Source organism: Branchiostoma lanceolatum, chromosome 2 (assembly GCF_035083965.1).
Source record: "Branchiostoma lanceolatum isolate klBraLanc5 chromosome 2, klBraLanc5.hap2, whole genome shotgun sequence".
NCBI classification, from domain to species: domain Eukaryota; kingdom Metazoa; phylum Chordata; class Leptocardii; order Amphioxiformes; family Branchiostomatidae; genus Branchiostoma; species Branchiostoma lanceolatum.
Window position 1 is genome coordinate 9,680,722 of NC_089723.1, and position 14,247 is coordinate 9,694,968.

General features: G+C 44.6%; 2 protein-coding genes across 2 annotated transcripts; both read left to right on the forward strand.

Annotated features, from left to right (window-relative positions):
* Nucleotides 1-4,517: 4,517 nt before the first annotated feature.
* LOC136427401 (kelch repeat and BTB domain-containing protein 8-like) lies at nt 4,518-7,868 on the forward strand. Its single transcript, XM_066416228.1, has 5 exons — nt 4,518-4,832; nt 5,241-5,501; nt 6,017-6,156; nt 6,290-6,493; nt 6,758-7,868. Exons 1-5 carry the CDS (start codon nt 4,518-4,520, stop codon nt 7,650-7,652), a joined length of 1,815 nt encoding a protein of 604 aa, XP_066272325.1. The 3' UTR covers nt 7,653-7,868.
* Nucleotides 7,869-9,481: 1,613 nt separating this feature from the next.
* Nucleotides 9,482-13,543, forward strand: LOC136427402 (kelch repeat and BTB domain-containing protein 8-like). The gene is made up of 5 exons (XM_066416229.1): nt 9,482-9,773; nt 10,151-10,411; nt 10,726-10,865; nt 10,999-11,208; nt 11,663-13,543. Exons 1-5 carry the CDS (start codon nt 9,519-9,521, stop codon nt 12,570-12,572), a joined length of 1,776 nt encoding a protein of 591 aa, XP_066272326.1. The 5' UTR covers nt 9,482-9,518; the 3' UTR covers nt 12,573-13,543.
* Nucleotides 13,544-14,247: the final 704 nt, after the last annotated feature.

Consider the following 14,247-nt stretch of genomic DNA (forward strand, 5'->3'; position numbering starts at 1 on the left):
TCGTAAGACAGAACCTATTGATGAAGTGTTGTTGCGATGGCAATCCTGCTCAGTACGAAAGGAACCGCAGGTTCAGTCATTTGGTTCAGGCGCTCGGTTGATGAGCCGGTGGTGCGAGGCTACCATCTAAGGGATTATGACTGAACGCCTCTAAGTCAGAATCCAGCTCAGAAAGCAACGATACGCTTGGCGCCTCCTTCGGAGTAACCTGGTATTCAAACCGCTATCATAGCTACCGAGGCGATACCGCTCTCCCGCGGGGAAAAAAGTCTAGTCCACCGACGATGCATGTCCTTGGTGCTCAGGCCTGTCCTGAGAGAAGAACGCCGTCCCGATGTCAGAGTCCGTGCCTGCGTGCGCTGGGCTGCCCTGTCCGCTCCCGTCCGAAGTAGTATCGGTGCGTGGACGGTGGCCGACCCCGTTCCGATGTGCAGTTAAGGGGCGGCAGGCCCGTGCAGGTCGTACCGATGCGGTGTAAGTGCGGGGACGGTGGCCGACCCGGTTCGATGTTCAGTTAAGGGGCGGCAGGCCCGTGCAGGCCGTACCGATGCGCGGTGTAAGTACGGGGACGGTGGCCGACCCGGTCCGATTTGTAGACCATGCTTGTACTATAAAATCACCCAATAAATTCGGGTAACGTAAACAACCAGAGTCAGTCTGCTACTGACTGTCGTGGTGTTCACATCGGTGGAGGCCTGGCTAAGACAGTCACCACCAATACGAGTTACTCTCAAAAAACTTTTGAGATGTAGAGACAACAGATAAGGAATTCATGTATTATTATACATGAAGAAGTTAGCTTTTTGAAACCCGGAATATAAATGACAACACTGGCCAAAATATCATGCTGTTTGGTAGTATAAGTAAAGACATTAGCGGACAGTTCATGTGCAGTTCTACCTTACATTAGTTCTACAAAGCGCCAGTCTATATAACTGGCTTTTAGAATCAATGTAGACACACAGCTACAAGTCATATTATGGACACACAAGTATCAGACATTTGAATTCAACTGTGAGGAGGGCATTTCCAAGTTGCAAATATACAGCTAGACATTTTGAAACAGCTTTGACAGGCCGATTTGAAAGTTTATTTTTGAACACAAGGTTGATTTTCTAAAAACTGAAAGTTGTTTTGACTATGTAGTTTTGTTACAATCATTCTTTGTCATTCTGTATTGTTTCATAATGTTACTTTCAAAACCAGTAGAAAAAATATTTGAATCTTGTTCACCAGTATTATGCTAATCTTCTCCTGCCATTGTTTCAAGCCAGAGACAGTGTGGGATTTTTATGTGTTTATGTAGTTATGGGTGCCAATCCACCTTTCAAACCACAGCAAGGCCACAGTGGGATGCACTTCCTAAATTAGTTTATGGTTCTGAACCCTGGGTCCATATTCTCGATTTTTAAGGGGCGGCAGGCCCGTGCAGGCCGTACCGATGCGGTGTAAGTGCGGGGACGGTGGCCGACCCGGTTCGATGTTCAGTTAAGGGGCGGCAGGCCCGTGCAGGCCGTACCGATGCGCGGTGTAAGTACGGGGACGGTGGCCGACCCGGTCCGATTTGTAGTTAAGGGGCGGCAGGCCCGTGCAGGCCGTACCGATGCGGTGTAAGTGCGGGGACGGTGGCCGACCCGGTCCGATGTTCAGTTAAGGGGCGGCAGGCCCGTGCAGGCCGTACCGATGCGCGGTGTAAGTACGGGGACGGTGGCCGACCCGGTCCGATTTGTAGTTAAGGGGCGGCAGGCCCGTGCAGGCCGTACCGATGCGGTGTAAGTGCGGGGACGGTGGCCGACCCGCGGTCCGATGTGTAGTTAAAGGGCGGCAGGCCCGTGTAGACCGTAGGATGTACTGATGCGGGGACGGTGGCGCTCCTCTAGACCGTTGCCGGACCGATCGAGAGGACAGCCGGCGGGCACCGTATGCCCCGCCACGCCGCGCTGCTCACGCCGTGCACTCTAAATCCCACAAGGGGGAGAGGACACGCGAGAGAGACACCGGCAGACCGCCGAGTCTAGTCGACCGGTGCAACTGCCGCTGCTGCTGCCGAGTCCGACGCTGCCGTACGGTGGGAACGCGCCGTAAAGGTGGCCGCGAACCCTCGGGAGCCTGAACGCACAATTCCCGGCCACACCTGACCGTTGCTTCCCTTCAACGCCCGAGCCGTCCAGTCATGCAGGAACGGTCCTGCACTCTCATAACCGACTGTTCACCGAGGAGGCGGACGGCCGGGTCTCCGACCACCGAGTCCGCAAGGCGTACTCGCTCGCAGACGGAAGGGGCAAGCCGTTGCCGTTGGGCCGGGTCGCTTCTCCGAGGAGAAAGACGCACCCGGGCTTCACCTCCATGGAGGCTTGCCCCGGCGCTCGTTCCGGTCGCCCTCGGCACGGTCGTCTTCACCCGCAAGAGTGGCCGGGAGCTGCCGCCTTCCAAGCCGGTTGTCGACATCTGCTGCCCTCGCGGGGAGTGGCAGTGGCAGCCTTGTCGGCGGGGTAACAAAACGACTGGCGAGAGTGTGCGATTGCTCGCCGCGTCATTTCCCGACCCAGTAAGAAAAATGACCACTCTCTCAAGGTAGGTTGAGCATCCTACATTTTTTTGTAAAACCACCGCAACTTGGTCACAGGGTTGACATCGGAGGCCAGAGGCGACCTCTCCCGCCGGCCGCCCATACCCTAGCCGGTCCCCGCCCGAGCCCGTCACGCCGCCACCCCCGCTACCACCGGGACCGCCTGACACCCCACGCACCCTGATCGGTCGCCTGGCAGAGCCACGAAGCCGCCCGCGGTGGTCCGACTTGGCCAGGTGATTTGGACAGTCTCCCCGCCGAAATTCCAATTCGTTCAATTTCATTCAGGATCCATTTAATTCCACTTCGTTCGATTTCGGTCAATTTTAATCCATTTCGTTTTATTTAATTCCATTTCGTGTAATTTCGTTCAAATTCATTCCAATTCGTTCAATTTCACAATGGAAAATAAATCATCTTTCATCAATTCATAATAAATCTTTTCTAGTTGATATAGAAAAATTAAGAATCAGTGCACACTGCCAAGCCTAGAAATAGAAAAAGGTCGGTATTATAATGTAATTATACCAGCCAACCAGAGACGATGTCCCTTATGTCAATATAGCGTTGAAGATGAATATCATTTTCGAATGTCCAGCCTATACTAGTACTACAGAATGTGTAGATAGGCGAAAATTAATGAATATGATCACCTGTAAATCTAGTATTAAAAAAAGTTGCCAAAGACAAACACAGACATTTTCAAGCTACTTATATATATCTACGTACTTAAGCCAATGCATTTGTAGCGCTTTACAAAAGAGCGAATGTATTGTAACAGACAGAAACGTTTAACACACAATATGTCATTACGCCTTTTACGTCCATATCCCTATAGTCATAGTTTTTAGAACAGACTATGCTTAGTGACGCTGAAGAAGAGTGATGGATGTCACTCGAAACGTCCGGAAATAAATATATCTCCGAATTTTTATCCAGTTGTAGAGTTTGAATTTCTCCTTATATATTGTTTACCTGGATGTCTAACCTTCACAAATAGACTATGCTTATAAATATCATCTTATTGATTGCTTTGTCATTCTTGCCATACATTGTACCATGTACAACTGTCAAGGAATAAAGTTCATCCATCCACTTAATTCCATTTCGTTCGATTTTGTTCCATTTCGTACGATTTCGCACTTTCTGGAGCTGTACACCCCCACTCACTCATCCTCGCATACTCTGGGAAGGCAAGTGGCGCCTCCAGCTCTGCATACTGTCCTCCACGCCGTTCTGTTTGCAATTGGGGCCGCACACCCCTACCCACACGAAATGGTACATTCCGTCTGTCGTGGCCCGCCTGTCATGGCCCGCCTGTCATGGCCATACTCGCCACTCGGAGACATTCCCCACTCCGACTCCCTGCCAGCACGTACATCTTTTTGTATTGAACAATGAAAAAACGTTTAAGTTACAGACGATGTTTTTGCACAAAACAGCATTTCCTCGTTGATTATGTAGGTAAAGCTCTAATTTGCATAAATGTCAGGTTTATGTTATGCGTTAGTTAGTTACCCAATAAATAAATTAATCTATAACTTCTCGAGTGATTCTGACCAAGGAATAGCTGCAGTTTCCAACAAAGCACATAAAATCATATGTCTTACGTAGAATAGAAGTAATAATTTAAGTTGATATGATAAATATATACATATAAAATGAAAGACACTAACGTAAGGTTAGTTACAATGTTTGCCTTTAGCGGGTCCAACAAATAATACTGTATAACGTAACATAGACTCACATCTTTTCAAGATTTCCAACATGCAAAAAAAACATGAACCTTCCTGCAACTTGTTGGGCATGTTTTAACTTCAAAACTAACACTTAAGTTAACGGCAGAACACTAGTCTTGCCAGCGGTACCGATATCAATATCAGTTATTTATATCTCATAGGCATGCGTCCGTCTTGAGGGATGGTTGTAGAACTCTTACTGCTACTTTATGTGTGTGATCAGAAAAAAATATCTACCCTTTGACCCAGTGTCTTATGACGTCATCAACATGGCTGCCGCAGACCAAGAACCCCATGCCAGCTCAGTTCGTCCTCGTTCCTACCAAGACGAGAGCTATCTGCACGGGTTTCTTGGAACTATGGGCGACTTACAGAAGGCTGGGGTACTGCAGGATGTCGTCATTGAAGTCGAGGACCGGCAGTTTCCCTGCCATCGGCTTATTCTGTCCGCGGCCAGCCCCTTCTTCAGGGCCATGTTTACAAGTGACATGGCGGAAAGCCGGCAGAAGACGGTTGCTTTACAGGTAGGCTTGGTGTGACGTGTGGTTAGATTAGAGTAAAGCAGAAAACTTCCAAAGCTACAACGAATCACATAGAACATTCTTAACAGGGAAGATCTCATGTTCACCCCAACCAACAAATGTTACTAAACTTTCCTGTCATGCCCCCCTCCCCACTTACTGTCTTGGGTGCTGATGGGTTAAATGTCAACTTTGCAGGGTCGTGTAGCTTTTTCGTTTCATTGAAAGAATGATTTCTGTGGAAAGAGATAATTAAGTCCATGTAGCTATAGCTAAAGTCACAATACTACTCTATTATTATATGACGAGGTATTTATTTATACAGTTGATTTTCATTTGATATACATGATAGCAGCTTTGTAGTAGAAGTTTGAACATAATATACTACATGTACTATGTATTGTTTTCCAGGGTTTGGATACAGACATGTTTGGGGCGATCCTGAGTTACATCTACTCAGGAACCCTCCATGTGTCCCTGGACAAAGTGCAGCCCCTGTACCAGGCAGCCGACCTCCTCCAACTGGACTATGTAAGAGACACCTGCAGCAGCTACATGGCCATGAATGTGGAGGGCTCCACCTGTATGGACCTGTACAAGTTTGCTGGTATCTTCTCCCTGGAGATTGTCAGGGCAGTCTGTCTGCCGCATATCACCAGAAACTTTACTGAGGTTAGTGTTCATTATGGGTAAGGCAGTTGTGCCAAATAGGAATGTGATACTGCATTCATATTACACATACTGCAATGGAGATCTACTGTCAGGCATCTACTGTCTCCGCCTCGAAACTTTTTGTATTTCGCTAAGCTGGGATAAGCTGGGCAACAATAATGTAAATGGATTTTTTGTGTGATCTTTATTTCGCGCTAAGGCGAAAATGAAGTGTTCAGGCCTGGTTTTAATTTCGCGGCAGTGCTTAAGTCACATAGGGCTGCAGTATCGAACAAAAATGTTTGCAGTGGTTTTAAGTTTGTAGTGAAACAGTTGCCGCAAAAGCCGCGAACATAAAACTACCGCCAACATTTCTGCTTTCAGTATTTTTGAACCCTGCTTTTGCTGAAGGGCAGTTACACCAGATATACAGACACGGTCATGTATGCAATCATTACCATCTTCTATGTCAAAACAAGATTAAACACATTTATGCAGTATCTTAGAACAAGTACATGTACTCTTCACCTTCACAGGTTGCCTCCAGCGAGGAGTTCTGCAGCCTGAGTGAGAATCAGCTGACTGAGATTATCAGCCACGATGAGCTGGATGTTGAAGAGGAGACAACAGTGTGGGAGGCTGTGGTGAGATGGGTGCAGCACAGCAGGGAGGACAGGTGGGCATTAGTGTTTTGTTGGTTCAGCTAAATTCTCATATTGTAGTCGGTACTTGAACTAAGTTTGATGTATTAAGAAGCTGCTGTGTTGCCAAGAAATCAGCTGAATCAACCTTTACCTTGTACCTTACAGACAGCACCACCTACCCAGCATCCTCCCTCATATCCGCTTCAACCTGATGACCTCAGACGACACGGCAGCCATCTTGGAACACCCCCTGGTCAGGGAGGGTCCTGGGAGTTCTGAGGTCATCAGGAATGTGGTACAGAAAGGAAACTCCAACCTGAAGCCCAGGCTTGGGATGACCATCGAGATGGTTCTACTTTTCACTACAGAGTATGTATATTCTAGTACTTCTTTTTTGACTTGCTGAAAGTCAGGAACTATTCTTGTACAATATCTATTACCCCTTTTGCAAAACACATACCCACAGTCTTAATTTTTTTTTATATATATACTCGTAACCTTATTCCAGCTTAAACTGAAGCACATTTTTTAAGGGGCTACAAAATAAGATTTGATACATGACAACAATGCCTGCAGAGATTTTAAAAAGTATGAATTTTCAGTTTTATAGAGTTTGTGGTCTACTTTATCCAGGGAAGATGAGGTCCTCTACATGAATCCTCAGGAAGGGAAGTACATCAGCTGCAGTTGTGACGACTTTCCTGATGCCACAGCCTTGACAGTCACCAGCTATAATCAGATGTACATACTGGAGAATGAGCGAGAGGATTATAATAAGTTGTCCATGTTTAAGTACAACCATGCAGAGAATGTGTGGGAACATGCTGGTATGTCCTTAGTATCTGTATCTGACGGGAAAGACTTCCTTGTTGAAGTTGATCAGATTTTATATTGCTGTGTTGCTGATCTAAGAGAACACAGTGCATTAGTACGAATGAGTAAGTACAACCGGCACACGGACCAGTGGCAGGAGTGTTCACAGCTTCAACTTCATGGAACTTGGCATTTCAGTGCTGCATTGTCCTGCAGTTCGCACCTCTATCTCATCATGGACTCAGCAATGCATCGGTATGACCCGAGCAAGGACTGTTGGTGCGAGCGGACCCCACCGAATCTGAAAGGTCGTTACTCAACTTTCACAACAGTTGCCATGGGAAAAGAGATTTTCTGCACAGATTGGGATTTCAGTCAGACTACGGTTTACGATACAGAATCAGACTGCTGGCAGAAACTGCAAGGCTGGCCGGACCCAGGAAACCTAAGGGCCAGTCACACTCCGAGTCTTTTTGTACTGGAGAACCAACTACACATATTGTTAGAAGTCTATGACAAAGTTAAAGGAGGGCCATCAACAGGCTATCTGGTATATGTGTATGACAGGTCTGCTGATGCCTGGAGAGACTTGAAGGCCATGATACCCAAATACGAATATTTAGCACGTAGTCCTCTTTGCCCTGTTGTACGTATGTACCTACCTTATCTTCAGGGAGCACAAATACACATCACTTCTTACGGTTGTCAGCGTTAATGTGTAGGAAAAGGACACACGGACCATGTAACCCGCAGGACTGTTTAATGACATTATTTCTTAGATATCAGCTTTTACAGAATACCCTTACAATGGGAGAGGCTTTGTAGTACAGTTTTTACTTCAGCTTTGAAGTAGCACTTTTGTCTTTGACAACCCTCGATTCTTTCTTATGACATCCATGAATCACGGGATGGTGTCATCCCCCCCCCCCCGCTCCCGAGAGACATATTTCCATAACAGACCTGGTGCCCTGTGTCTTAAACTACAACAGCAGTCAGAAACAAGACATCATGCTCTTTATGACATTAACAGTTATTGTACATGTGTTTAGATCCTGTGTATCTTTCCTGCAGTGTTATGAATTTTGTACTTGTTGGTTTTCTTTATCTGTTAACCTGATTAACGTACTTCAATCAGCCCTTCCACTAGTCAGGCTCCTCCTCACCCCGACCAATCGAATCACGTGAATCGCATTGAAACTAAGATTCGTACCAGCCATTACCCGACAAATCGCTTTCTAACTTGCGTTAACGACTACGTCTGACAAAACAAACTCGCCAGGGAGATGGTGGGAGGTGTCAGCTTCCAAAAGACGTTTTCAGATTGACAATTTTGGCACTTTGTAAGTGATTGAATCCCCCGCGATTTAACGTTTAGAGAAAAGTAGTAGAAACTAGACGTTAAATCGCGGTCACTTTCAATCACTTCCAAAGTGCCAAAAATGTCAATCTGAAAATGTCTTTTGGAAGCTGACACCGTCCACCATCTCACTGGCGAGTTTGTTTGGTCAGATGTAGTCGTTAACGCAAGTTAGAAAGCGATTTGTCGGGAAATGGCTGATACGAATCTGAGTTTCAATGCGATTCACGTGATTCGATTGGTCGGGGTGAATAGAGCAATTGACAGTGGGAGTGTGTGCTGCACAAACTATATATACTTTATTTTAATGCCGAAGCCATGCAATTGGAAAGTTACAAACATTCATGTACATTACAGCAGTGTATACCTCTCCATATACAACGTAAATGTTTTTGTATAACTGTTTACTAATAAGAGTCGTCCTTTTGTTAAGTGCCATTCTGGTTCGAAGCCTGTTGTGCTTTGAACAAGTATTCATGATTTGTCCTACCTTTTATGCCAACATGTTTGGTACATTTTCGCAGCCCCACTCCACTAGAACCCTTTTAACATGACAAATCACAATGTTACCATATCGATTGCAAACATTTCTTTCTGTGAAATCCAACAGGGGTAGCATGTCACTAGTGACGTTTTCAAACAAAGCTACGTGCATAACAGCAGTTTCTCATTGATCGTGCAAGTTAAGCTACGTTGCATCACAACCGGGTTAATGTTCAAACCTATATAACTTACCCAACGTTGCAATTAATCCATCTATAACTTCTTGCGTGATTGCTGTTGTATAAACTGACCAACGAACAGCTGTAGTTGCTAAAAATATTCTCGGGCATAAAAAGACGAAGGCCTAGCCACATTAAAAATGATTAGGTCAATATTGTGTTTACAAAGAAAGATATGATCAGGTCCAACATCTGATTAATAGATATAGTTACATAGTCTCACAGATTCACATTCCACCAAGATGCGCCTATGTACTCTTTGTACGTTGTAACTTGTGGGGCATACTTTCACTACCAAGCCTGACGTTACACTCAAGTTAACTTCACTTAAACCTGAACATTCCTGCCAGTGGTTCAGCTATCGATATGGGTAATTTAAATATTTTATAATGGTAGGCATCCTTACATCTCGAAAGATGAAGGTAGCACTCTTACTGCTACATTATGTGGATAATCAGTGTTTGTCAATCTGACCTTTGAACTGTCATGAAACGTCATCAACATGGCAGCCGCAGACCAAGAACCCCACGCCAGCACAGTTCGTCCCCGCTCCTACCGAGACGAGAGCTATCTGCACGGGTTTCTTGGAACTGTGTGCGACTTACAGAAGGCTGGCGTACTGCAGGATGTCATCCTTGAAGTCGAGGGCAGGCGGTTTCCCTGCCATCGGCTTGTTATGTCCGCGGCCAGCCCCTACTTCAGAGCCATGTTTACAAGTGACATGGCGGAAAGTCGGCAGAAGACGGTTGTTTTACAGGTAGGCTTAGCGTGACGTGTGGTTAGAATAGAGTGAAACAGGGAACTAACGAAGATGCTGCGTATCATAAAGATAGTGTAAAACCAAGAAATATTGTAAAACGTCCTCGTCAACAATGATGTTCGGCCCTTACATGCCCCCTCCCCACTTACTTATATTTTAATGTTAACGGGTCAAAGGTCAACTTTGCTACCCACAACTAGCATTTTCTCTACCAAATAATATTTTCCAGTTATAAGAAACATATTGAATGTGTAATAAGAAAGCAGATGGAATAGTAGAATAGGTTAAATATTTTACCTTTAAAACTGGATGAATTTTGATATATTTTACTTTGTGGATAAAGTTGAACATTGTTGTGTTGTGTTGTTTCACAGGGTTTGGGGGCAGGTGTGTTTGGGGAGATCCTGAGTTACATCTACTCGGGAACCCTCCATGTGTCCCTGGACAAAGTGCAGCCCCTGTACCAGGCAGCCGACCTCTTCCAACTGGACTATGTGATAGACACCTGTAGCAGCTACATGGCCATGAACGTGGAGCGCTCCACCTGTGTGGACCTGTACAAGTTTGCTGATGTCTTCTCCATTGACACTGTCCTGAAACGTTGTCTACAGTTGATGGATAAAAACTTTGCTGAGGTGGGTCTGATGTTTTGATAGCAGCAGGTCACTTAAGCTTCATTTTGATATTCTCAAGCAAGGGTACTTAGATTCTCTCAGAAATTCTAATGAATTTGTGTCTTAAGCTCTTCTAACGTAATTCTAAATGAAATCTGTTGCTTCAAATCTGTAACATTTACACTGTAGCTACTACAAAATGGTTCAAAGGTCATATTTTGAAATGTTAAGTTGTTATAAACTGCTCAGTTTAAACACGCCTTACAACCAGAGGCAAAGAAAGTTTTTTTTTTTCTACAGTACTTAATATTTACATGGATACTGCACCTCCACAGGTTGCCTCCAGCGAGGAGTTTTGCAGCCTGAGTGTGCATCAGCTGACTGAGATCATCATCCACGATGAGCTGGATGTTAAAGAGGAGACAACAGTGTGGGAGGCTGTGGTGAGATGGGTGCACCACAGCAGGGAGGACAGGTAAGTATCAGTGTTTTGTTAGTTCAGCTGAGTTGTCATATTGTAGTCGGTACTTGAACTAAGTATGATGTATTAAGAAGCTGCTGTGTTGCCAAGAAATCAGTTTAATCCACCTTAACCTTGTACCCTACAGACAGCACCACCTACCCAGCATCCTCCCTCACATCCGCTTCAACCTGCTGACCTCAGACGACACTGCAGCCATCTTGGAAAACCCCCTGGTCAGGGAGAATTTTGCGAGTGCTGAGGTCATCAGGAATGTGGTACAGAGAGGGAATTTCAATACGAAGCCGAGGCTTGGGATGACAACGGAAATGGCTCTGGTGTACAATGCTACCCGGGGGTCATTATAAACTTATTCTTCTTCTTCTTCTTTTTTCATTTTAATTCTTTGTAAGTCGTGAACAGTCCTGAAAAAATGTCATTCCACATTTTGTTGTCCACGGAAATGGCTTTGCTGTACAGTCCAGGGCGGGGGTCAGTATGTACTTCCTCTTGTTTCTTGGGATTATTAGATCATATCATACACAATCCTTTTACAGTATCATTTCGCATTTTGAGGTCCTGCAATTCACATTTCCAGTATGTCATTCATGTAAATGTACCCTTCATCTAATGTCAACTTATGCGCTTCTCGTTTCTCAAGGAGCTACAAATTATATTTGATAGATGACAATTGTTTATGCCCTTTATTTGGCCTCATCCCTATTAATGATTTTGGCCTCATCTCTATTTAAAAGGTATGAGTTCATAGTCCAGTTCTATTGACAGTTTGCGATGTATTCTGTTTTCTCCAGTTTCAGAGAGCTCCTTTTCATGAACCCTCGGGAAGGGAAGTACATCAGCTGCAGTTATGATGCTGAAGACCTTCCTCGTTTGTCACCTATGATAGTCACCAATGATAACAATATTTACATCCTGGAAACTAAAGACTTAGACGATGAGAATCAGTTGTCCCTGTCTAAGTACAATCATGCGAAGAATGTGTGGGAACATGAATGTTTGTCCTCAATTTCTAAGGGACCGGTACCGGATCATGGTTTGGAAGGCTACGAAGAACACCTTTATGAAGTTGATCAGATTTTGTATCACATTGCTTTTGATGGATTTGAACAAAGTCCATTGCTGGTGATGAGAAAGTACCACTGGGACACGAAACAGTGGCAGAAGTGTTCACAGCTTCAACTTGAAACTACAGACTACCATGCAGCATTATCCTGCGGTTCACACCTCTATTTCCTCACAAGCACGAAAGTGCATCGCTACGACCCTAGCCAGGACCGCTGGTGCAAGCGAACCCTACCGATGATTATTCCTGAAGTCTGCACAGCCGTTGCCATGGGAACAAAGATTTTCTGCACAGATTCCGGCTTCACTCAGACTCTTGTGTACAATACAATGTCAGACCGCTGGCAGAAACTGCACGGCTTGCCGAACCCAGGAGACTTTGATATGTATTATTGCCCCAGTCTTTTCGTACTGGAAAACCAGCTGTACATATTGTTAACCTGTTCTAATGACAGGAAAGAAGAAGAAAATACTAACGAGAGTGAAGAAGAAATAGAAAAGCTCGTATATGTGTATGACAGGTCTGCTGATGCCTGGAGAGACTTGAAGGCCTCTCTGCCCCATAATAAGTTTTATATAGCTTATAATTCGCAGTGCCCAGTGGCACGTATATACTTACCATATCTTAACGGGACATAAAAGATGTACAAAATTACGCCTTTTGGCACATAGGGTACAGGGCAGGGCTGTACAATGTCTCAGGTTTAGCCGGACGGCCTACGATGGGAAAGTCTTGTAAAGGATTTAGAGAAATGCTTTCTCTTTGTTATAGACATGGCGACGTCCTTCTTTAAGGGATTGAATTGAAATCAACAGCAGTAATGACCGGATATCCTTAGCCTGAGTGCCTTTCTTGATATTTTACAGGGGTTTCATTCTACGCCTCCCCTACCATTTTGTGTGTGTGTGGGGGGGGGGGCTAATATGGGAGCCCCAATAGACTGACAATGAAGATAACATACCTAACAGCAGTAATTACCAGATATTCTTAGCCTGAGATATTTTACTGGGGTTTCCATTCTCCACCCTACCGACATTTTGTAAGGGGGCCTTAGTAAGTCTCAGTACCTATTAAGGCACCATACCATTTGTGAAAGCTTTACCATAATTGTTACAAAAGCTTTACTTTACTTGCTGAGTTACATATATTTTTTCATTGGTGTCATTAGCCTTGTTTTTGTTAATCAGTATGTCACTATACAGGTATGTTATTTGTTACCTTTTGATTACAAGACCATCAGAATAAAACCAACTAATGACTATTATTTCCAGATACAATGTAAATCTTTTAGTATCATTTTCAAACACTAAGTATTTACTGTTGTAAAGAAATAGTCCTCGTTTATGTAAATGCTTTCCTATTTGCAAGCCAATAATTAATTGAACTTTTAAGAAGTTCATACATAATATGTGTTGTGATACCTTATATGATAAACCGTTTGCTTATTCTTTCAGCCACTTAGAGGCCTTTTAGAGGCAAAAATCACAATAATATTTGATCCATTGACATGTGTCTATTAATCAAGCTTCAGTTTCCACAAAGCTACTTCCTGCACCAAGCCAGCACATTCGAAATAAGTGTGGCAATTAAAAATTATTGCCATAGCGAAGGTGTCTGGATTGATCTTACTTTACTGTAAGGAAAGTACCAACGTAGCACTCTAGATCTTAGTTCTGCCATAATATTGTGCAAAACGCACTAAGAAATCAGAAAGGCATCCGCCGAGCAGATATAGAAAGGCACCATGTAACTCGAGGAGTTCCTAGCATATGTGGAAAGGCCGGAGTACACTCCCGTTGTAGTGTCTTTTTTTCTCTGGCATTGTTGGATAGGTGGAGTGAGAAACTAGACCGAAAGTTTAGAAAATCGGTTTGCTGGGGCTCCTATGATCGTTTTGGTTGTTATTCTAGCTCTGTAGGATGTGTTAACGAGGAGCTACTGTTGTTTTTCTGACACCGCACGCCTCCCCGTAAGGCGTTCAGTGTAGACTGCCCAAGTGGTAACCCAATTTATTTATCGTTCCGTTTAAAACTTTGCCTTTCTTTATATGCCTGGATCTCCTCAAGTTTTGGTTTTCACAGGTTTTTTGGTGGGAGGCATGATGTTCAGCACGTTCTTTTGCTAATAGATCAACTGGGATGTGCAAACCCTTTTCAAAGCTAGAATACTAGATTCGGTGAACTCCCTGACACACTCCGGACAGTACGAAATGGGACACCACGTATAAAAGTAGGTCATCTGTCATCGACAGCAGAGTGCCTGGATGCCAGACATGCTAATGAGGTATCAAGTGACAGGAGGGCATCCACAGAG

What these genes read in the sequence shown, in the direction of transcription:
- LOC136427402 (XM_066416229.1), top strand. Translation starts at nt 9,519, where the DNA reads ATGGCAGCCGCAGACCAAGAACCCCACGCCAGCACAGTTCGTCCCCGC. An exon ending in AGAAGACGGTTGTTTTACAG is followed by an intron (nt 9,774 to 10,150) that starts GTAGGCTTAGCG and finishes GTTGTTTCACAG; the next exon opens with GGTTTGGGGGCAGGTGTGTT. An exon ending in TGGATAAAAACTTTGCTGAG is followed by an intron (nt 10,412 to 10,725) that starts GTGGGTCTGATG and finishes GCACCTCCACAG; the next exon opens with GTTGCCTCCAGCGAGGAGTT.
- LOC136427401 (XM_066416228.1), top strand. Translation starts at nt 4,518, where the DNA reads ATGTGTGTGATCAGAAAAAAATATCTACCCTTTGACCCAGTGTCTTAT. An exon ending in TCACCAGAAACTTTACTGAG is followed by an intron (nt 5,502 to 6,016) that starts GTTAGTGTTCAT and finishes TCACCTTCACAG; the next exon opens with GTTGCCTCCAGCGAGGAGTT. An exon ending in CAGCACAGCAGGGAGGACAG is followed by an intron (nt 6,157 to 6,289) that starts GTGGGCATTAGT and finishes TGTACCTTACAG; the next exon opens with ACAGCACCACCTACCCAGCA.